Consider the following 23452-nt stretch of genomic DNA (forward strand, 5'->3'; position numbering starts at 1 on the left):
GCATAGCATGTGTGAGGCCCTGGGTTCAGTCCCTGGCCTAGCAAAAACATAAACTTCTTAAATTCTACCCTATGCTAAGCATCCAACATAAAGTACACAACAGACTTAGCTTCCATCACAGGAATTTTGTTTTGTTTTTTTTTCTGAAGTAAGGTCTCACTCCAGCCTAGGCTGACCTTGAACTCACTCTGTAATCCCAGACTGGCCTTGAACTCACACTCAACAATGACCCTCCTACCTCTGCTTCCCTTGTGCTGAGATTAAAGGCATGTGCCACCACACCTAGCAGGAACTGTTGTTTAAATCAACTTTTTAAAAAATTTAAAAGATCCTGAACAAATAGTTTATGAATTATTTTAAGTCAGAAAAATTGAGTCTCATTAGAAATAAGAGAAATTCTATTGAGAACAAAATTAATTCATTATTAATATGAAATACTCTGTTTATGTCCTTATATCAACCAAGAAATGTTAATCATAATACCTATGCAACTGAATTTTTAAAAAAATATTTCATTTATTTATTAGACACAGAGAGACAGAATTGGTGCACCAAGGCCTCTAGCCACTACAAATGAACTCCAGATGCATGTGCCACCTTGTGCTATCTGGCTGACATGGGTACTGGGGAATAGAAGTACCTTAGCTGCTAAGCCATCTCTCCAGCCCTGCAACTGAATTTTTAATGAGATCAGGTCTGATCAGGTCTTCACATAGCTCAGGCTGGCTTCAAGCTCATTTCATATTAGATATGTAGCTGAAAATGACCTTTAACTTTATTGTTGCTGTGATTTTTTTCAATGCCAAGAAAAACACCTGACCTGAAGCATCTTATGGAAAGGAAGGGTTTATTTTGGATTACAGACTTGAGGGGAAGCTCCATGATGGCAGGGGAAAGGACGGCATGAGAGGCTGGACATCACTACTGACAGAGTAGTAGGTGGAAACAGCAACAGGAAAGTGAGCTGACAAGCTAGGACTAGTAACCATCAAGGTCCACCCACAGCAACACACCTCCTCCAGCAAGGTCCTACTTACCAAACTGCCATCAACTGGGGACCAAGCATTCAAAACACATGAGTTCATGGAGGACACCTAATTCACACTCACCCTCCACACTGCTGAGATTGTGGGTGTGTGCCACCACACCAAGTCTATACAGTGTGTCTGGGACTGAACTCAGGAGCTTCAGCATGCTAGGTAAACACTAAAGTGAGCCCCTCTCAAGATCCATGAGTTACACTTTGTACAGGTAACTTGCCTCATCAACTAAAAAAGTAGACCACAAATACCTAACCCACTCTGTAGCTTTAATACACACTCTAGAATGTAAGAAGCTTAGTTTATGTTCAATAGAGACTATTCAATACAATGAAACCTCTGGTCAAAGTATTGGTCACTTATTAAAGATTTGTCATCTAAAAATTACCAACTGATCCTCACAAAATGTTCTGAGTCATCAAAATAATCCATGTACTTTTAGCTCTAGGCCAACCTATGGATTTTAGGTCAGCCTGAGCTAGATTGAGACCCTGCCTCAAAACAACAAAAAATAAAAGGAAGAATAGGTAATGAAAACAACAAAATCTTGTGTCATTCAGTATGCGAATTTGATATGTATTACTCTTCACTTTGCTTTGACTGTTGTATCCTTACTGGAAGAATAAATTCTGATATAAGGTAGGTATTTAACAACAGTTCTTCAACAAGCAATGATTATTTTTTAAATCATTTTATTATTTGTACATGTGTCAGTGCAGGTACACACATGTAGAAGTCAGATGACAACTTTCAGGTTAGTCCTTGCCTGCTCACCTCATTCGAGGCAGGATTTCTCACTCTGGATTCTAGCTCTGCTGTCCTTTTCTGTGCTTGCCAAGAGCTTAGGGAAATTTTCCTGTTACCACCACCCATCCTCCACCTCCCATCTCAGCATCATCACACTGGGATTACAGAAGCCCTCTGTGGTGGTTTGAATGTGGTGGTTTGAGTCAGGTGTCCCCCAGAAACTTAGGTATTCTGAATGCTAGGTTCCCAGCTGATGGATATTTGGGAATTAATGCCTCCTGGAGAGAGTGTCTTGTTGGGGGAGGGCTTATGGGCTTTATAGCCAGTTTCCCCATGCCAGTGTTTATCACACCCTCCTGTTGCTGTGTTCCACCTTACGTTGGCCAGGGGGTGATGTCCACCCTCTGCTCATGCTATCGTTTTTCCCTGCCATTGTGGAGCCTGTAAGCCAAAATAAATCTCTTTTTCCCAGAAGCTGCTCTTGGTTGGGTGATTTCTACCAGCAATGCAAACCGGACTGCAACACCTTCCATGTCTCCCCCCACCCCCACTTTTTTTCTTTTCATTTTTCAAGGTAGAGTCTAGCTTTAGCCCAGGCTGACCTTGAATTTACTATGTAGTCTCAGGGTGGCTTCAAACTCACAGTGATTCTCCTACCTCAGCCTCCCAAGTACTGAGATTAAAGGAATGCACCATCTCACCTGATTTCCTTCCCATTTTTTATGTGGGGCCTAGGGATCAAACTTAGATACTCTGGCTTGCACTATGAAAGTTTATCCACTGATCCATCTCCAAAGCCCTGTGTGCCTTTTGACAGATAACCTATAGTAATCATTAAACTTTCATCAGTCTTCCTCCTTTACACTGACCAGGCCAGTTATTTATTTAAAATAAAACAATGCTTATATACTCACTTTCATCCTCCGTATCTTCTGCGGTCATACTGTCTTCACCAGCAGTATCTTCAGTGGAACTCCCATCACTTTGAGAGTCTGTGATTTCACCTTCTTCTGGCTCACTATCACTCTCTAGGATTTTCTCATCTTTGACTGAATTAGAGGTGTTCTCACTAAGGGACTCTGTAGTGTTTTCACTAACTGGAATGATGAACTGGGGAGGACTATTTTTGTGATGAATGTCTATTTTGGCCTTCTTTTTCACATTTGCAAAATGTTCTCCCTCACTACAATTTATGTAATCAACACTGTAGACTTTTTGATCCACTGTACTTAAATCCTGGAAAGAGAACAGGAAAGAATACTTTTAAACATCACTACTTTTTATACCATTATGTAAAATGTCAATGATTTAGTGAACAGCCATACAAACTGAAAAATGGAATTTCCACTCACAATCCCCTTTTAATGACATTATCATCCTCTTAGAATCCAAATTAAAAATGTTATTATGGGGGCTGGAAAGATGGCTCAGCAGTTAAGATGCCTACAAAACCTAAGGACCCGAGTTCAATTCCCTAGTACCCATTTCAAAGCAGCTGCACAAGGTAGTACATGCGTCTGGAGTTCATCTGCAGTGACCAGAGGATCTGACATGTCCATATTCTCTCTCTCTCTTTCTCTCTCCTTTAATTTAAAAACAAAAAAAAGAAAGAAAAAAAAGAGGGCTGGAGGGATAACAGCCGTTAGGGCATTTGCCTGTAAATCCAAAGGACCCAGGAGACCCTGATGTGCCTATTCTCTGTCTCTTTCTCTGTCAAATAAATAAATAAAAATAAAATATTTTTTAAAAAGAATGGCATTATGGGTCAGGGGAGAAGGCTTTGTGGTAAAGTTTCTTGCTTGCAAAACCTGCATGCTCTGGTTCAAATCCCTAGTTCTCACATAAAAGCAGATGCACAAAGTGGTGTATGCATCTGGAGTTCACTTTTAAGAAGCCCTGGTATGCCAATTCATTAAAAAGAATGTTACAGTGACTGTTGACATCCCATAAGCTATACTCAAGTGCAAGAGACTCCACTAAGAATTATAGCACGTCTCCCTCCATTTATTCTCAAGGTCTTAATATTTGCAGTCTAGACCTTCATTATGTATTAATTACCTGAACCATGTGAGCCCATAACAAAACTATCCAACAAATATATAATTGCAGGATGTGGTGGTGCATAGTTTTAATCCCAGTATTTGAGAGGCTGACGTAGGAGGATTGCCATGAGTCCGAGGCCAGTCTGGGGTACAAAGTGAGTTCCAGGTCAGCCTGGGCTAGAGGGAAATGTTGCTTCAAAACAAACACCACCAACAACAACAACAAAAAACCCAAACATCCAAATATGATGTAAGCCCTATGTTTACTTTGAAATAATCTGGTAGCCATAGTTAAAAACAAATTCAATAGTTTATATTCATTTGTTTCTGTATTGACTTCAAAATTCAAAGTATATTTTACACATATGGCATATCTTAATATATACCTCAGTCCACAGTCACATGTAGCTGTGGCCACCTTATTAGACAATGCAGAACTAGCAATAGTGCTTCTAAAGTTTACATTGAATTTTTAATAAGTTCATGTAAATAAAATACAGAGCATTTTTTTGTTTCTTCACTTTAAAAAATTAGCTTTGTGTGTATGTGTGTGTGTGTGTGTGTGCATGTGCACATATGTGTACTAGGGTCTCTTGCTGCTGCAAATAAATGCCACTTTTTCCATTTTCCATGTCTGGCTTATGTGGAAGACTTTGGACTTGAACTTATACCAACAGGCTTTGCAAGAAAGGGCCTTTTAATTGCTGAGCCATTTTCTCAGCCCCAAAAAACTGTTTTCACATAATATATAAATTTAAAGATCCAGGGCTGGAGAGATGGCTTAGTGGTTAAAGCCCTGCCTAAAAAGCCAAAGGACCCAGGCTCGATTACCCAGTACCCATGTAAAGCCAGATACACAAGATAGCACATGCATCTGGAGTTCATTTGCAGTGGCTAGTGGCCCTAGTACACCCACCCACTCTCACACACATACATTCTCTCTCTCTCAAGTAAATAAATATTTAAGGAGCAAAATAAAAAATATCAAAGATCCAAACATAACCAAAGTAAAAAAATTTTCCCAAAAAGTGGTAACTTGACAATATAAAAAAGATTAAACAGGCTGGGTAGGGTGGTGCACACCTTTAATCCCAGCACTCGGGAGGCAGAGGCAGAGGCAGGAGGATCACCATGAGTTCAAGGCCACCCTGAGAATATAGAGTGAAAGTGAATCCCAGTTCAGCCTGTGCTAGAGTGAGACCCTACCTTGCAAAAACCAAAAAAAAAAAAAAAAAAAAGAAAGAAAAGAAAAATATTAAACATACTACTACAGGTGGCTTAGCGGCTCTAAGGACCCAGGTTTGATTCCCCAGGACCCACGCAAGCCAAATGTACAAGGTGGTGCATGCATCTGGAGTTCATTTGCATTACCTAGAGGCCCTGGCATGCCCATTCTCTCTCTAATAAATAAATAAGTTTAAATATAAATTATTGTGCTTGGGAGACAACTCAACAAGGTCACATGCTTGCCACACAAGTGTGAGGACCTGAATTCAGATCTACAAGCCTCATATAAATCTTTGTAAGAAAGTACCTCTTTAACTACTAAGCCTCTCTCCAGCCCCATCACTGTCTCAATACAGGTCAGTTAGACTCAATGTTTTCTTTTACAAATGACATGGTTTTTTATACTGCTAAAGATAAAGCCCTGGGGCTTTTGCACATGCTATGTAAGCTTTTCTCTGAACCACATCCTAAGCCCCTGAAATACTCTTTTTCTAAATATGACTATATAGCTACCCAAGGAAATTTTCTTTCATTTTTTTTTTTAAATATGAGATCTCTACTTCACCCAACTCAGAATGTCCACCATCAAGAAAATAAAAGACAAACAAATGCTGTTGAAGATTCAGTAAAAAATCACATTTTATACACTGTTGGTCAGAATGCAGATTATTGTAGTCATTCAGGAAGTTCCTTTAAATAGCCAAAAATACAACTACCATATGATCCACTTGTACCATTCCGGGGTATATACCTGAAGGAATCTGTGGTAATGGGTAGCTCCCAATATATTTAGGATTTTATTAAAGTTTGTAAGTTAGATCTATAGCCACCTGGCTGGAAGAGGTGTCATTGTGGGTAGATCTTTAGGGTCCAGCCCTAAGGTGTGTGGGGTAGATTGGAATTCTTGTCTAAAGATATGTATGCAAAATGTGGGAGCTTTGCTTGGAGTTCCAGAAGTATTCTTGCTGGCTTGTAGTGGCTTATGGATATTCTCTCTCTCTGCTTGAACCTGAAATCAGGCCAGGTTCTTCTGCCATTATGGAACTTCCCCTCTACCTTCAATAAATCTCTTCCTCCATAACTGTGGCTAGTTTGGAAGTTCATCGCAGCAACATGAGGCTATCTGCTACAGAATCAAAGTCAGCACACAACAGAGATACTATGAGACTGTGCCACTAATGAATATAAAATGTCATTATGATTACGGATACATATAGTCAGTCTACTTTAAAAAGATAAAATAAAACAACTCATAGAACTGGAGAGGTGGCACTTGCTTACAAAACCTAACAGTCCAGGTTCAATTCCCCAGTACCCATAATAAAGCCAGACACATAACGTGAAGCAGCTGTCTGGAGGTAATTTGTGGATGCAAAAGATCCTAGAGCACCCATGCTCCTCTGTCTCTATCAAATAAATAAACAGTAGACTGAAAACACACACACGCACACACAAAAAAACACCTTACAATCCTAATAAATACGTACCTCATTCCATATTTGCTAGGGATAGATTAAGTTTGTAATTTAATAGGTAGGAAAGAAATTACTCAACATAATGAGGAAAGTTGAATCTGTATACACGTCAACTACAACTGTGCTTCTATTTTGTGAACTGTACATCAACTCACCAACTCAGGGTCTCAATGCTATCCTTCTGAATTAAACAATGCAAGATATGTTATATACTCTAGCCACACTTGGTGGTGCATGCCTTTAATCCCAACACTATGGAGGCAAAGGTAGGAAAATCGCTATGAATTCAAGGCCAGCCTGGGACTAGAGTGAGCTCCAGGTCAGCCAGAGCTACAGTAAGACTCTACCTTGGAAAAAAACAACAAAAAGATTATTTTATGTACTCTAAATTTACTTCCTTCAATGCTATGAAATACCTTCTATTTCTAGTAACTAAGAATTTGTTTAAAAAAAAAAAGCCCATGTTTACTCCACTTGAACTTTTCACGATTGTTAGATTCCATTATCTTAATAGTTACATTTGAAATACAAACACAGAATGATTTTCAGTTTCATAAGAAAGTTTTAGGTTAAATATGTCATTAAAGTCAATATAAATTTAAAAAATTAAGATGGAATTACCTTTTCCTCATTTGTTGTAGAACAATCTGGATCTTTTCTTTTCTTCTTCAATTTTTTATCTTTACTTTGTTTGGTACTAGAAGTCTGACAGGGCTGTAACTCTACTCGAGAATGAAATTGGTATCGACCACTTTCCACATCACAGTAATAATAAATTCCAGTAGAAGGATCATAATATAGTTGATTTTCCTTTCAAAGTCAAGAAAACAGTAAGCTGTATTGACATATAATGAAATACAATAGAAAAATAACAGAAATTCAATATACTCGAATATAGTAAATATCTGCTTGTTTTATAATTATAGTACTTTCAGAAGATAATGAATTAACATAATAGAATGAAAATACTTTACTTGTACAATATATTTTGTTACTTAGTATATACTTTAATTTTCCTAGTGTGAAAACAAATATAAATATTAAATTGCTGCCAAGGGTAGTGGCACATGCCTTTAATCCCAGCACTTGAGAAGCAGAGGTAGAAGGATCACCATGAGTTCAAGGCCACCCTGAAACTACATAGTGAATTCCAGATCAGACTGGGCTACTGTGAAACCCTACCTCAAACAACCAAAAAAAAAAAAAAAAGTGGCAATAGTGAAGTCCCTTATCTATTTATAAATATAACTTGCAGAATTACAGAACAATTTATAGACTAAACATCAGAAAAAGACACAGAAAGGGCTGCCAAAGAATAATGTCTACACAAAAACTGTTTTCTCCAAGAAATCAAGTAAGTAATAGCTTTGGGTAAAAGTTTAAACATTAAATTTCTGGCTATTAGTTAGCATTGTTGATTAGCATACTCCCAATGACAAAATACCTCTTTTCAAAAAAGGCTTAAAAAGACTACCACATGCAGATGGGAAATTGATTGAAGTCTCTTAACCAACTTATCAGTCTTATGTGGCCTACAATAGTTAACAATAGTTCCAATAAGTCGAATGATGGACACCTAGTCCATTTTGGGGGCACACACATTCTGTAATTTCCACAAGTACCAAATCACATTCCTAGATTCTTTAAGCTGAGTTATGTGGATAAATTTCATCACCACTGTCATCAAACCTTAAATGAAATCCAGTTAAGTAGCAGACTTCAACAGCCATGTATCACTGTACTAGAAATCTTATTTTCCAGTTCTGTTCTAACCAGTGATACATTATGTTTTTGATTCCACATTATTATCTTCAATTTCACTTTTAATTGTTTTCATGTGCATTTTTTAAATATTTATTTATATTTATTTATTTGACAGAGAAAGAAGGAGGGAGGAAAGAAGGAGAGAGAGAGAGAAAGAGAGAGAGAGAGATGGAGTAAGAGAGAGAGAGAGAATGAGTGCCCTAGGGCTTCCAGCCACTGCAGACAAACTCCAGGTGCTTGTGACCCCTTGTGCATCGGGCTAATGTGGGTTATGGGGAATCAAACCTGGGACCTTTGGCTTTGTAGGCAAACACCTTAACCACTAAGCCATCCCTCCATACCCTGTTTTGTTTTGTTTTGTTTTTTGAAGGAGTGTCTCAGCGAATCCCAGGTCAGTCTAGACTAGAACATGTAGTCTCAGGGTGGCCTCAAACTCACAGCAATCCTCCTATCTCTGCCTCCCAAGTGCTGAGATTAAAAACATGTGCCACCATTCCTGGCTTTTTTAATCTTTAAAAAAAAAATTTTTTTTGAACCAGGTGAGGTGGCTCATGTCTTTAATCCCAGCACTCCTGGATAAAAGGAGTGCCGTAAATCCAAGGTCAGCCTGGACTAGAGTGAGACCTTACCTTGGTAAAAACAAAAAAATTTATTTATTTGTGTTCAAGGCTTCTTGCTGCTTCAAATGAATAGTAGACAATTGTACCATTTTTTTGTATCCAGCCTTATATGGGTGGCTTGGGAATTGAACCTGGGCCATCAGGCATTGCAAGCAAGTGCCTTGAACCAGTAAGCCATTTTCCCAGCCCCTAAATTAGTTTTTAATTTTAATTTTTATTGATTGATTCTTTTGCACTGCTGTGGATCAAACTCAGTAATTGGTCCATATCATGTTCTACCACTAGCTATATCTTTATCTCCAGTCTAAAACTGATTCTGTAATATGGAATGGGTAAAAGCCACAAAATATAAAATGCTGACTAACAATAAGCATGTGGGCTAGAGAGAGGTGCTTGCTTATAAAGCCTGCTGGCCTGAGTTGGTCACGGTTCAATTCCTCAGTGCCCACATAAAGCCAGATGCACAAAGTGCATGCATCTGGAGTTCAGTCACAGCAAAAGAGGCTCTGTCTCACCACCCCTTTCCTACTGAATACATAAAATTGTATTTTAAAGGAGACATAAAGGGAAGAGAAAGGAAGGGAGGAGGATACTTAATAGGTACTTAATAGGTTGATATTGTATATATGTAATTACAATGATTGTAATGGGGAGGTAATATGATGGAGAATGGAATTTCAAATGGGAAAGTGTGGGGGTGGGGAGGGAGGGAATTACCATGGGATATATTACCATGGCCACCCTGAGACTATATAGTAAATTCCAGGTCAGCCTGGGCTACAGTGCAACCCTACCTTGAAAAACAAAAAAGAAAAAAAGAAAAAGGCAGGCATGGTGGTTCATGCCTGTAATCCTAGCACTTGGGAAATTGAGATAGGAGGATTGTTGTGATATAGACATTGGTATATAGAGAGAGTTCCAGATCAGCTCGGATAAAGTGAGATGCTGCCTCACAAAAAGGAGGAAGGAGGGAGGAGGAGGAGAAGAAGGGAAAGGGGAAGAGGAAGGGGAAGAAAAAAAAGATCTCCCTCTGTGGACTAAATTGAGCTCATAAAGTACTTTAAATAGTTGTTAAAATTCCCTCCCTGAGCCTAGAATTATCAGTCTAACTTAATTTAACTTAAGGTACTTGCCTGTGAATCCTAAGGACCCAAGCTCCATTCCACAGTACCCACGTAAGCCAGATACACAAGGTGGCATATGCATCTGGAGTTCATGTGCAGTGGCTAGAGGCCTTGTGTGCCCATTCTCTATCTGCCTCTTTCTAATAAAATAAAATATTTAAATAAATAAATACTTCTGTGTGAGTAAGAAACTCAGTAGCAAAGGCCAGTAAACTGGAAAAGAGATATAAAGGGAAGAGAAAGGAAGGGAGAGGGGTACTTAATAAGAGGGTATTGTATATATGTAAGTAGAAGAATAGATTAATGGGAGTGAAAAGGCCCAAAGTGAGGTCAGGGGAAGAGACTGAGTAAAGGAAAGGTGAAAGGAGGGCTAATCAAAATCTAAGAGGATATAAATAAATCATATGGAATCCTACTTTTTTGGACAATGGAACACTCAGGTGCCACAGATTGTTGCTAGAAAATTTTCAGTGCCAGGGATGGGATACCTTCCAGTGAGTTGTTGGCCAAGGAGGTCCCTGATGGCCCCAAAACATTACAGGCCATTGCCGAGACCCTTGGTTTCTCACCAGGAATAGATGGTAAGACCCTATTGCTGAAGACTCCACATACTTGGGCCGCAAGGCCACTGAGAAATCCTGCTGGAGCTGAACTGATAACCTCCTCCATGTAGACCAGCTGACAGAAAGCTGAAAGAAGCCATTCTGCATGCAGTTCAATGGGAGAGAGAGAAATCACCAATGAAGATACTCAACAGTGGATACTGCAAGCCTTATATTTTGCCAGCCATGCCAAATGAGCCAACTGGTACAATAGTGGCATGTCTGTCATGGTGGAAACCAATTGCCTTCTAATTGGACTGGAGGCCTGCTCCATGGGAGGGAATACATCCCTGATAGTGAAAACCTAAAACAGGAGTCGTCATGAGCCCTAGGGATGTAATGTCTGCTGCTGTCTGGCTAAATGTATGTACTATGCTTACCAAACTACCCAGTAAGCATTTCTCTTAAAAAAGTTCATACACTTTTATTAATGCTACTCTCACTTTTGGTAGAGAATCTTCTCTCTTCAGATGGCAGTGACCTTGGGATGACTCATAAGGCATCATGGTGCTGTAAAGAAGTGACCGGAGTGCTCAGTACTGTAATATCTCTATCACACCTTCCAAGGCTCAGGGTCTAATGTGGAAAAGGTGGTGCAAAGAACATAAGAGCCAAAGGAAGGGTAGGACTCCTTACAACATGCTCCCCTCAAGACACAAAATGGCCTTGATATCCATGACCTCACAGTGCCTGACACTACCTACATAAGACCATCATAAGAGGAGGAAAAGATCATGACATCAAAATAAAAGAGAGACTGATTGAGATGGGGATGGGATATGATGGAGAATGGAGTTTCAAAGGGGAAAGTGGGGAGAGTGTATTCTCATGGGATATTTTTTATTTATTTATTTTCTCAATTTTTATTAACATTTTCCATGATTATAAAAAAATGGGATATAATTATGGAAGTTGTTAATAAAAACTTGAAAAACAAGAAAAAACTAAGTAAATATATTTTTAAAAAAATGGAAGAGATTTATACCCATTCTATCACTCTTTTGTTCTGCTTCTTTTTTTCTTTCTCTTAAAATAAATAAATAAAATATAAAAAAGATACAAGATACTTACAGAATCATAATAGAAACCAGTGCTGTGGTCAAAATATAGTCCAGTATTCTCATCATAACTAAAACCAGTCTGTGACACGGCGGCTTCTGCTGCAGCCCTCAAACTCTCGGCTAGTGATGAGCCTTCCAAGGAGGTTCCTTCTGCTGCTAAAGAAGACTCTGCCTCCTACAGGAGATACAATCAATCATATCAGATAAGAGAAAATGACAAATTGCTCTTCAACTTAAAAGTTGGCAGAATTTGAAAGACTGAAGCTATGTTTAAATAATGACTTCAGGGCTGGGAAGATGGCTCAGAGGTTAAGGGCCCTGTTTGCAAAGCCTGCTGGCCCAGATTCAACTCCCAGGTACTCAGTAAAGCCAGATGCACAAAGTGGCACATGTATCTGCAGTTCATTTGCAGTGATAGGAGTGCCTAGCGTGCCCAGATTCACTGTGTCTTCCTCATTCACTTTCTCTTAAATATATATACATATATACATATACATATATATGAGAAAAAGAAAGAATATATACATTCTTTTTTTGTTGTTTGTTTGTTTGTTTATTTTTTCGAGGTAGGGTCTCACTCTGGTCCAGGCTGACCTGGAATTAACTCTGTCATCTCAGGGTGGCCTTGAACTCATGGCAATCCTCCTACCTCTGCCTCCCAAGTGCTGGGATTAAAGGCGTGCGCCACCACGCCCGGCTACATTCTTTATATATATAATTATAAATATGTTTATATATAACATTAGTATTTTATATATATAAAACAACTTTGTTATTTAATTTAACTTTAACCTAGGTGATTTTTTAAAACTTTTTTGCAGTGCTACGTGATAAAAAAAAGGGGGGGTTCTGATGTGTGTTGTGTGTGTATACTATATTTATGTGTGTGCACATACCCATGTAAGTATATGCAGGTGCCAGAGTAGAACTCCAACAGCCTTCCTCTATTGCTCTTGCACCTTTTTTCTTGAAGACAGTATTTCTCACTGACCCTGGAGAGCTGTGGGCTTTTTTCACACAGACTGGCATTACCAACAAGCTTCAGCATTTGTCCTGTCTCCACTCTCAAGACTGGCATTGTAAGTGTATATGGCCATATAAGGCACTGATTTGGGTCCTGGGGATCAAAGTCAGGTCCTCATGCTTGTATGGCAAGCACTCTTACTAGTAAGCCATCTCCTCACTACCTTGACTAAGTTTTTTGTTTGCTTTTGTTTTTTTTTTCAAAGTAGCATCTCACTGTAGCCCAGGCTGTCCTCTTTGTAGCACCAGGCTTGCCTTGAACTTACAGTGATCCTTCTACCTCTGCCTCCCAAGTGCTGGGATTAAAGGTGTGTACCACAACACCCAGCTTGACTAAGTTTTAAAGATATAAAAGTAAGGTGGTAACAATTACTCAAAAATAAAAATATTCATAACAAATAAAAATATTAGTAGCTGCAGAGATGGCTTAGCAATGCTTACCTGACAAGCCTGATAGACTGGGGACAATTCCCCCAGTACCTACATAAAGCCAAGCTCAGAAAGTGGCATGAGTTGCTTGTAGTAGCCAGAGGGCCCGTTGCGCCTAATTCTGTTATTCTCTCTCTCCCTCTCTCACATAAATGAATAAAAATATTTTTAAAATAAAAATAAATGTATAGCCAGGTGTGGTGGCACACACCTTTAATCCCAGCACTTGGGAGGCAGAGGTAGGAAGACTGCATTGAGTTCAAGGCCACCCTGGGCTAGAATGAAACCCTACCTTAAAAAAACAAAATATGGGCTGGAGAAATGGCTAAGCAGTTAAGTACTTGCCTGTGAAGCCTAAGGAGCCCAGTTTGAGGCTCCATTCCCCAGGACCCATGTTAGACAGATGTACAAGGGGACACATGTGTCTGGAGTTCGTTTGCAGCAGCTGGAGGCCCTGGAACGCCTATTCTCTCTCTCTCTCTATCTGCCTCTTTCTCTCTCTGTCACTCTCAAATAAATAAAATAAACAAAAAAAAAATTTTTTTTTAAAGAAAACAAAATAAGGAAGCCAGGCATGGTAGAGCACACCTTGAATCCCAGCACTCAGGAGGCAGAGGTAGGAGGATCACCTTGAGTTCAAGGCCACCCTGGGACTTTGTAGTGAATTCCAGGTCAGCCTGGGCTAGACGGAAACCATACCTTGAAAAATAAAAATGGAAAAAAAGGGCGGGGACTGGAGAGTTAGCTTAACATTAAGGCACTTGCCTGCAAAACCAAAGGACCCAGGTTCAATTCCCCAGGACCCATATCAAGGTGGCACATGCATCTGGAATTTGTTTGCAGTGGCTGGAGGTCCTGATGTGCTCAATCTCTTCTTCCCTCCCTCTCCCTCGCTCTCTCTGTCTGTCTGTCTGTATATATATATCTCAAATAAATTTAAAAAATTAACAAAACAAAAAAACAAAAAAAATTAACAAAACAAAATAAAAATGTACAATACTATAAGGAAGCAATCTATAATATACAGACTTATGAAACAGTCTATAAGTCAAACTATCAGGCCAGTTGTGTTGGCACACACCTTAAATCCCAGCATTTGGGAGGTACAGGTAAGAGGATTGCCTTGAGTTCAAGGCCAACCTGAGACTTCGTTGTGAATTCCAGGTCAGCCTGGGCTAGAGCAAGACCCTACCTTGAAAAATAAAAACGAAAAATAAAATAAGGGCTGGAGGGTTGGTTTAGCATTAAGGTGCTTGCCTGAAAAACCAAAGGACTCAGGTTCAATTCCTCAGGACCCCCATCAAGGTGGCACAGGCATCTGGAATTTGTTTACAGTGGCTGGAGGCCCTGACGTGCTCAATCTCTCTCTCTCTCCTTCTCTCTCTCTCTCTTTCTCTGTGTGTATGTGTATATATATCTGCCTCTCTCAAATAAATTTAAAAAATTAACCAAACAAAATAAAGAATGTATGATACCATAAGGAAGCAATCTATAATATACAGACTTATGAAACATTCTATAAGACAAACTATCAGGCCAGGCATGTTGGCACATACCTTTAATCCCAGCACTCAGGAGGCAGAGAGAGAGTTGGAGGCCACCCTAAGAATGCAGAGTGAATTCCAGAATTCCAGGTCAGCCTGGGCTACAGTGAGACCCTGCCTAGAAAAACCAAAAGAGAGAGAGAGAGAGAGAGAGAGAGAGAGAGAGAAAGAGAGAGAGATCCTTGTCAAAAAGAAAACAAAGCCAGTCATGGTGGCATACACCTTCACAAGGCAGAGGTAGGAGTACTGCTGTGAGTTCAAGGCCAGCTTGGGACTACAAAGTAAGTTCCAGATCAGTCTAGGCTAGAATGAGGCCCTACCTCAAAAAAACAAACAAACAAACAAAAAACTTAAGTAAAAAACTAATGATTTTAAGTATAAATATGGTAAAATATCATATTGTATCTATATTTTAGTTGACTGAAAATACACTGACAAATTTTCCTTTATTTCAAGTATATCATAAATACGAAAATAAACATATAAATAAGTTTTTTTTTTTTTTTTAAGGCAGAGTCTCACTCTAGCTCAGGCTGGTCTCAAACTCATAGCAATCCTCCTATCTCAGCCTCCCAAGCACTGGGATTAAAGGTATAAGTCACCACATCAGTCTTAATTTTTCATTTTTTAACAAATATAGCTAGTTATGGTGATACAAATCTATAGTCTCAGCTACTCAGGAGGCTTAGGTAGGAGGACAATTGGAGCGCAGAAATACAAGACCAGCCCAAGCAACAAAGCAAGATTCCATCTCAAAAAGATAAACAATATGCTTTGTACAATCATAAGCAAGACTGTCTATAACCCTCATATACATTTTGATGATCTAGAGAAATCTATCTCTATCTCTATCTCTGTGCATGATAACTAAGGACAAGTTCTTGGGCATCAACTTTCACGACTGACATTTGATTACCTGTGAAGGTGAAGTGAAATGATCCTCTTGTCCAAATTTAACATTTTCCATTACATCAGTACCAGTATGAGCATCATTTTCTACATGTGTCTCATCCTTAGAATTAAAAGGAGTTTGAACATACTGACTTTGGTGGCCAGAAAGTTCAGTCTCTTTATTGGGAAGACTTTCATCATTATAATATGTCTGACAATAATAATCTGTAGCAAAAACAAATTAAGTTAGTGTACATAAAGCTTAATTCTGAAACATTTGCACTAAGCACCAAACATCACACATTTAATACAATTTGCCAAGTGTGGTGGCATACGCCTTTATAATCCCAGCATTCAGGTGGCAGAGGTAGGTGGATCACCCTGAGTTGGAGGACACCCTGAGACTACTCAGTGAATTCCAGGTCAGCCTGGGCTAGTGAGATCCTACCTCGAAAAACAACAACAACAAAAAATGATTTTTATAATTACATATATTTGAAAAGACCAATAGTACATATATGGCTGCCAAAAGTAGGTATTTCTCTCTCACACTCAAATAAATAAAAATATTTTTTGTAAACTTTTATTTATTATTGACAGACTAGCCACTGCAAAGGAACTCCAGATGCATGCGCCACTATGTGCATGTAGCTTATATGGGTACTGGGGAATCAAACCTAGGTCCTTAGGCTTCACAGGCAAGTGCCTTAACTGCTAAACCATCTCTCTAGCCCAAAAAAGATTTTTTTTTAAAAGAAAGACCCCATGTGGTGGCACACACCTTTAATCTCAGCACTGGGGGGAGGGGAGGCTGAGGTAGGAGGATTACCCTGAGTTTAAGGCCAACAGAGTGATTTGCAGGTCAGCCTAGGCTAGACTGACACCCTACCTCAAAAAAAAAAAAAATTAAATTTAAAAAAAACAGAAAGAAAGAGGATGGCATGCTAACATTAGGTCTGATGGTATGTACCTGTAGTCTCAGGCACTCAGGACACTGAGGTTGAGATCACTGGAGTACAGGAGATTGAAGCCTGGGCATGGTGGTGGTAATCCCACTGTTTGGGAGACTAAGGCAGGATGATTGCAAGATGAAGGCTAATCTGGGTCATGTAGCTATCAAGCTCCAGGCCACCCTTGGCCACACACTAAGAAAAATATGTCTCAAAACAATAACAACAAAAACAGTGGATCATAGTGGCAGTTCAGTTCCAGTGCTGGAAAGGCTGAGGTAGGAGGATTACTGTGAATTTGAGGCCAGCCTGGGTCTACAGAGTTCCAGGTCAACCCAGGCTAGAGTGAGACCCTGCCTCAAACAAAACAAAAGCAAAAGAAAATTACTCAATATGCTGCTAGAAAAATAAATACTAGAACACTAAAGAAATTACAATATAAAGACACCAAATTACATGGAGGCTAGTCAATATTATAACACCCCTCATTTTTTTTTTAAATTTTTTTTGTTCATTTTTATTTATTTATTTGAGCATGACAGAGAAAGAGGCAGAGAGAGAGAATGGGCACGCCAGGGCTTCCAGCCACTGCAAATGAACTCCAGACGCGTGCGCCCCCTTGTGCATCTGGCTAACGTGGGACCTGGGGAACCGAGCCTCGAACCGGGGTCCTTAGGCTTCACAGGCAAGCACTTAACCGCTAAGCCATCTCTCCAGCCCAACACCCCTCATTTTTATGTAGATCTTTGTCTATTAATTTTAAAGGAAACATTACATTGGTACAACATGGATGTAATCCTACTAGGCATCTCACTATATGGTAAATACCTGAAATTGACCAAGGAGCATGGTTCTCAGTTTGTACTTCTACATCAGACTTACTATCTTCATTTTTTCCACAATGGAGTATTTTACTGAGTTCTTCCACCTGAAAAGAAACAAACCATAAAACAATCTAATAATACATCCAAATGCTCGTACTACAAGACATTATCATTATTACTGGTTTTTCAAAGTAGGGTCTTGCTCTAGCCCAGGCTGACCTGGAATTCACTAGGTAGTCTTCATGCTGGCCTTGAACTCAGAGATCCTCCTACCTCTGCCTCCCGGAGTACTAGGATTAAAGGTGTACACCACCATACCTGGCTAAGACATTTTCTTTGTAAAACTTTTAGATATGTGCCAAGAGCAACTAGCTTTCTTTTCATAAAAACTAAAACAACTCACAACTATTACAGCTGATTTCAGATTCTGGTTTTTTTCTTTTTTAAAAAAAATTTTAATTTATTTTATTTTAGAGAGAGAGAGACACAGAATTGGTACACCAGGGTCTCAGCTACTGAAATTGAACTCCAGATGCTTATTCTTGGCTTACATGGGATCTGGAGAGTCAAACATGGGTTCTTAGGCTTCACAGGTAAGCGCCTTAACCACTAAGCCATCTCTCTAGCCCCACAGATTTTTTTTTGTCTCATGTATCTCATGAATTCAATGTAGCTGAGGGAAACCTGGCATTTCAAATCTCCCCACCTCCACTCTCAAGTACGGGACTACATGCATTCAGCATCCTTCACTTCTAACAAACAGGAATGTCTACAGCTCAAAATATAGCTCAATGGAAGGCAAAAGGCCCTGCATTCTACTCCAAGCACTACTAAAAACAGTACAAAAGCAAAAGTTTTTATTCTAATAAAAGGTCAGCAATTCTCTCTCTAAAGAGAGAGCATAAACTGTATGTTTCCAGGTTGGAGACATAGCTTAGTTGGCAGAGTGTTTGCCTAGTGTGCATGGTACACACCTGTACTACCAACACACAAGAGGATCAGGAGTATAAGGTCATCCTCAGCTACAGAGTGAGTTTGAGGCTAGCCTGGGCTACATGAGACGCTGTCTCAAAAAAAAAAAAAAAAGATTCTATAAGTTTCCATCCTTACAGAATTATCTATCATTCAGTGATTTCCACCTGGAATTAATTATTCACTTAAATATTTAATGCCTTAGCCGGGCATAGTGCATACCTTTAATCCCAGCACTTGGGAAGCAGAGATAGGAAGATCACTGTAAGCTCGAGGCCGCCCTGAGACTACATAGTTAATTCCAGGTCAGCCTGGACCAGAGTGAGACCCTACCTCAAAAAAACAAAAAAAAAATTTAATGCCTTTTATCTTCTTTAATGCATTTTTGGTTTGGTCTTATGTCTAAATGTAGAAGAGAGAGTATGACTGTCTGAGAAGAGTTTCTGTCTTCCATGTATCTCACCCATTGAAACACCCCTAAAGGATGTTGCATAGACCTGGACCTATGCAATGCAGGCATATCCATAAGCAGTTGATAAGCTTCCTCAGTCTAATAGGATTTCAATGTCAGACAATGTCTAGTATATACATGAAACCAACTAAGTTTCTTAGTATTTCTTTAAGGACAAGATTAAACAGAAAAGGCAACAAGGCTAATTGAAAATTTATTATCTGAGCTCTATATGAATTATGAGGTTTGCTACCACTACCAGGACTAGAACTAGAGTAAAGTAAGCAAATTACCTACAGAGAGTGAAAAAGTTAAGAAGACCCTCACTCTCAAATTCCTATGTGAGAGTAAGTGCCCTCTAAACCTCTCTGCCCTAGGAGACAGGTTGCCTTACCTTAGCGCTGATTCAGGCTGCTACCACTATCACTATGAACTGAATTACATGCTAGGCATTGCACTGGTATTTTAAATAACATCTTTTAGTCACACAGCCACCTTACAAAGTAGTTGTTTCAATGCTACTTTTACACATAAAATATCTGAAGAGACAAACTGCACAAGTCTTGTTGACCGAACTCTGCACATATTACAGTTTTTCTATGAGGCCATCCTTATATGCTTAACTCCATGTTTTACTGCTGTAAATGAAACACTGAGAAATGGGAGATGAAAGCTAACAAAATTGCACCCTCCCAGCACACAAGACTAGAAGATAGTTATTACCAACAGCAAGACAGTAAATAAAGACGTCCTTTTGTTTAAGATGAGGTCTCTGGGGCTGGAGATGTCTTAGCAGTTAAGACACTTGCCTGCAAAGGCAGAGGACCCAGGTTCAATTCCCCAGGACCCACATAAGCCAAATGCACAAGGTTGCACAAGGTGGTGCATGTGTCTGGAGTTCATTTGCAGTGACTAAAGGCCCTGGCATGCCCATTCTCTCACTTTTACTCTCACTCTCTACCTCTTTCACTCTCTCATCTAAGTAAGTAAAATTAATTTGTTAAAAAGCTACTATAAACATTATAAACATTTTTTTTTTTTTAAAGACAAGGTCTATCTACAATGCCCAGGCTGGCCTCATATTTCTAGACTTAAGGGATCCTCCTGCCTCAATCTCCCTAGTAGCTAGGACTACTGGCCCAAATTGCATTTCCATAATTGATGTTGGGTCACTAATAAGTTAATAGCAATAATGAATAAGGAAAACACTAATAGCAAAGAAATACTAGCTCAAGGAAGATTCAGAAAACACTTGTTTTAGAATCAACAAGGCAGGCAGTACTTTAATAATTTAGAATTGTAAAAGCATTGTATTTATGACTACCATGCTCTGCTCCCTTCTTTCCATATTCGTTTTCTCTTAGCACAATTCCTACACATTGTAGATGTACTAGTGGTTAAGAAAGTCATGGTGCTGAGACTCTATAGTGAATTCCAGGTCAGCCTGGGCTAGTGTGAGACCCTACCTCTTGGAAAGCTGAGGTAGAAGGATTGGCTGAGTTTGAGGACAGCCTGCTTAAAGAGGGAATTTCATATCAGCCTGGGATACAGTGAGAATCTGTCTCAAAACAGAAACAACAAAAATTAGTGGTTGAATAAACAACAACAAAAAAAAAACAACAACAACAATATGGGGCTGGAAATATGGCTCAGCAGTTAAAGGCACCTGGTTGCAAAGTCTAACCACCCGAGTTTGAGTCCTCAAGGCCCATAAAAATACAGACACACAAAGTGGTGCATGTATGTGTAATTTGTTTCCAGTGGTAGGAGGCCCTGACATGCCCATTCATTCCCCCTCTCTCTTTCTAGTAAATAAAAAATAACCATAACTCTACAATGGGCACAGAGTTCATTTCAACACAACAACTAATTTTTTTTTTTACAACAACGAATTTTCATGGCTCATTTAGGAATGGTATGACAAAGTCTGGTGACATTTTAGTATCCAGCCTAGATGTAGTTTTAGAGAATGTATTAATAATTGATAAAATAAACGAAATAGTTAAATTGAAATTATCTTGAAATAACATCAAGAGAATGTACAAATGATCACACACAAAAATTCCATCCCCCCCCACCCAGGTAATCTCACTCTAGCCAAGACTGACTTCGATCTCACTGTGTAGTCCCAGGCTGGTCTCAAACTCTCCGCAATTCTCCTACTTCTACCTCCTGAGTGCTAGGATTATCCCAGTAGGAAAAAAAACCCACAATTTTTAGGTCACTGTAACTAATCTTACTGCCTATTATGAAAATGAAATTACTGCTACATCTGTAAGAAAGATGAGAACCCCATTTTCACAAGCAAAATCAAGATGATACTCGCCCAAAATAAAAACCTTACACAAGAAGTGTGCTCAATGTTTCGTAAAATTGTGTTCTTGCTTAACGATATATGATTTTTTAAATATTTTCATACTTACATTGTTCTTGCTTAATTTTATATAACCTTCACTGCTGTGTGCGATCATCCTGATTTTATAAGCAACGGGGCCTCAGTATAAATTCAAAATTAGTTAATGGCAGAAATGAGTCTCAAACAGAAAGAAGGTATGGTGGCTCGTGCTTGTAATCCCAGTACTGAGAAAACTGAGCTAGGAGGATCGCCCTTGGTTTGAGCCAACCTGGGCTACACACTTAGATGTAAACCAGCCTGAGCTACAGAATGAGAAGGCCTGCTGCTCCCCTGGACTGCCAGCACTTGGGAGGCAGAGGCAGAAGCTGGAGAATCATAAATTCAAGTTTGAAGCCAGTCTGGGTTACTCTTGACAAACTCCTCAAACATGACCTAATGGGAAAAAAAATCACAAATACTCTTATTGCCAACAGGACGTTGTGACAAGCGAGAATGAAGACAATGTAGCCCAATTCAAGCCAGGCACGAGACACCTGTCCCAAGTAAGCAGAACTCTTAAGCTTGTCCCAAATTCATTTGGGACTTGTAACTGCTCCGGGCTTTATTTCCAGCACTGTATAGGGTAGCTCTGGCTACCCCCGGACAGGCGGGGCGGAGGCGGCCGCGCACCTGCGTGCGGAGTTCCTGGTTGTTGCTCTCGGCGCTCTGGTACAGACGCTCCGTGTGATGCAGCAGCTTCTCGATCTCCCGCACCCTTCGCTTGCAGCTCCGCAGCTCGTGCTCCAACTTCTCCACCTTCCGCCTCAGCTGAGCCAGTTCAGGTTCGGGGGAAGCGGGCGGCGACAAGCCAGGCGACGGCGGCGAGGACGGCGCCTCGGAGGCCATGAGGTCCGGCGCGTGGGTACCCGCGGACGCGGAAGGGCTGAGCTCACTGCCACAAGGGCACCGGTGGTCCCAGAGGCCTCGGGAGCGCGCGGGCGACAAAGGATCGCCTCATCCCCGACCCGCCGCGGCGGGCCCTTGCCATGACGCCCGGAAGCTCGTCGCAGAACGGAACGGGGCAGCGGGCTAGGGAACGAAGGACAAACCCCGCCCGCTCTGCGCGGCCACGAAACCGGAGCGCTGTGTGGACAGCTATCTTTCTACAGACAGCATTGGAGTACTAGGCCGACTAGAGAAAATACCCCACAAGCACTCGGCTGATTCGAGCTTCACCGGAAACGATGTGCCAGTGGTGGGCGGGGCCAAGGCGGGAAAAGGAAGAGACGGGAAACCAGAAGGGCCTGAGTGTACGCGCCCTCCTGCCGCCGACGAGGGGAGGGGCAGGGCGGGGCTTGGCGGGGCGGGGCGGGGCGGGGGTGGGGGCGGGGCGAAGGGGGTCACTGAGGAAGTTTCAGGATCCGTGGAGTGGAGAGCCTCGTCTTTTGGTAGTTCTTTTTGAGAAGACTATTGCACGAAGCACAATTCCCATCTCCCTGTTTTCCAGCCAAGAACATGATTTTCCACTGTTTATAGAAATAATGATAAACCAAGATTCGAATTAGCGCAGTGAACCGGGTGTGGTGACGCACGCCTTTAATCCCAGCACTCTCCCTGTGAGTTTGAGACCACCCTGAGACTACATAGTGAATTCCAGGTCATCCTGGGCTAGAGCGAAGCCCTACCTCAAAAAAAAAAAAAAAAAAAAAAAAAAAAAAAAAAAGAAGAAAATTTAGATCCTTGCATCCTTATCCCCCTAAGGCCGTTAGATCTTAGTTACAAAGTAGAAAATCTCCAGGGGGAAAGTAAGAGACAGTATTTTGTAGAACAACAGGAAAGGAAAATAAGTAAAACAAGGTTTAATGGGTTTATTTAATCCTAAGACTTCATGAACCCTTTAAACCTGTGAGGTGTATGACTGTGGGCCCCAGCGCGCTTGGAATAAAATTCTCTTGCAGTTTGCATCAAGACCGCTTCTCGTGAGTGATTTGGGGTGTCGCCTTATCCAGGCAGAGCGTGGGGGCCCCCTGCGGGGTTTTTTTTTCCTACATTGGGGGCTCGTCCAGGATGTGAAGGCCCCCACACACACCCGAGAACCGACTTGGAGGTAAGGGGGCCCCTTCTGGAGTGAGTGTGTGCCGGCCGGTGTTTGTGTTCTGAGTATCTGGTTTCTGGGACGCGCGCTTTTGGCTTGGTTTGATTTGCAGCCGTCCTCTAGGGCCGTGAAGGACCAGAGGACCGTGATCAGCAGACGTGCTAGGAGGATCACAGGCTGCCACCCTGGGGGACACCCTGGGAGGTGAGGAGAGCCAGGGACGCCTGGCAGTCTCC

General features: G+C 40.7%; 1 protein-coding gene across 3 annotated transcripts in view; it reads right to left on the reverse strand.

Moving 5' to 3' along the window:
• The window catches only part of Aggf1 (angiogenic factor with G-patch and FHA domains 1), a 40042-nt gene extending 17659 nt beyond the window's left edge, over positions 1-22383 (reverse strand). The window contains exons 1-6 of one of the 3 annotated variants that reach the window (XM_045133542.1): positions 21812-22383; positions 17368-17467; positions 15615-15814; positions 11713-11877; positions 7153-7341; positions 2702-3023 (exon numbers count right to left, since the gene is read on the reverse strand). In XM_045133542.1, coding sequence (XP_044989477.1) covers positions 2702-3023; positions 7153-7341; positions 11713-11877; positions 15615-15814; positions 17368-17467; positions 21812-22027 — 1192 coding nt within the window. In that variant the 5' untranslated portion in view covers positions 22028-22383. Of the gene's footprint in view, positions 1-2701; positions 3024-7152; positions 7342-11712; positions 11878-15614; positions 15815-17367; positions 17468-21209 lie in introns of all 3 variants that reach the window. The other 2 variants (XM_045133541.1, XM_045133543.1) reach the window with 2 other exon arrangements.
• Positions 22384-23452: the final 1069 nt, after the last annotated feature.

The sequence above is a fragment of the Jaculus jaculus genome, chromosome 14 (assembly GCF_020740685.1).
Source record: "Jaculus jaculus isolate mJacJac1 chromosome 14, mJacJac1.mat.Y.cur, whole genome shotgun sequence".
Lineage (NCBI taxonomy): Eukaryota > Metazoa > Chordata > Mammalia > Rodentia > Dipodidae > Jaculus > Jaculus jaculus.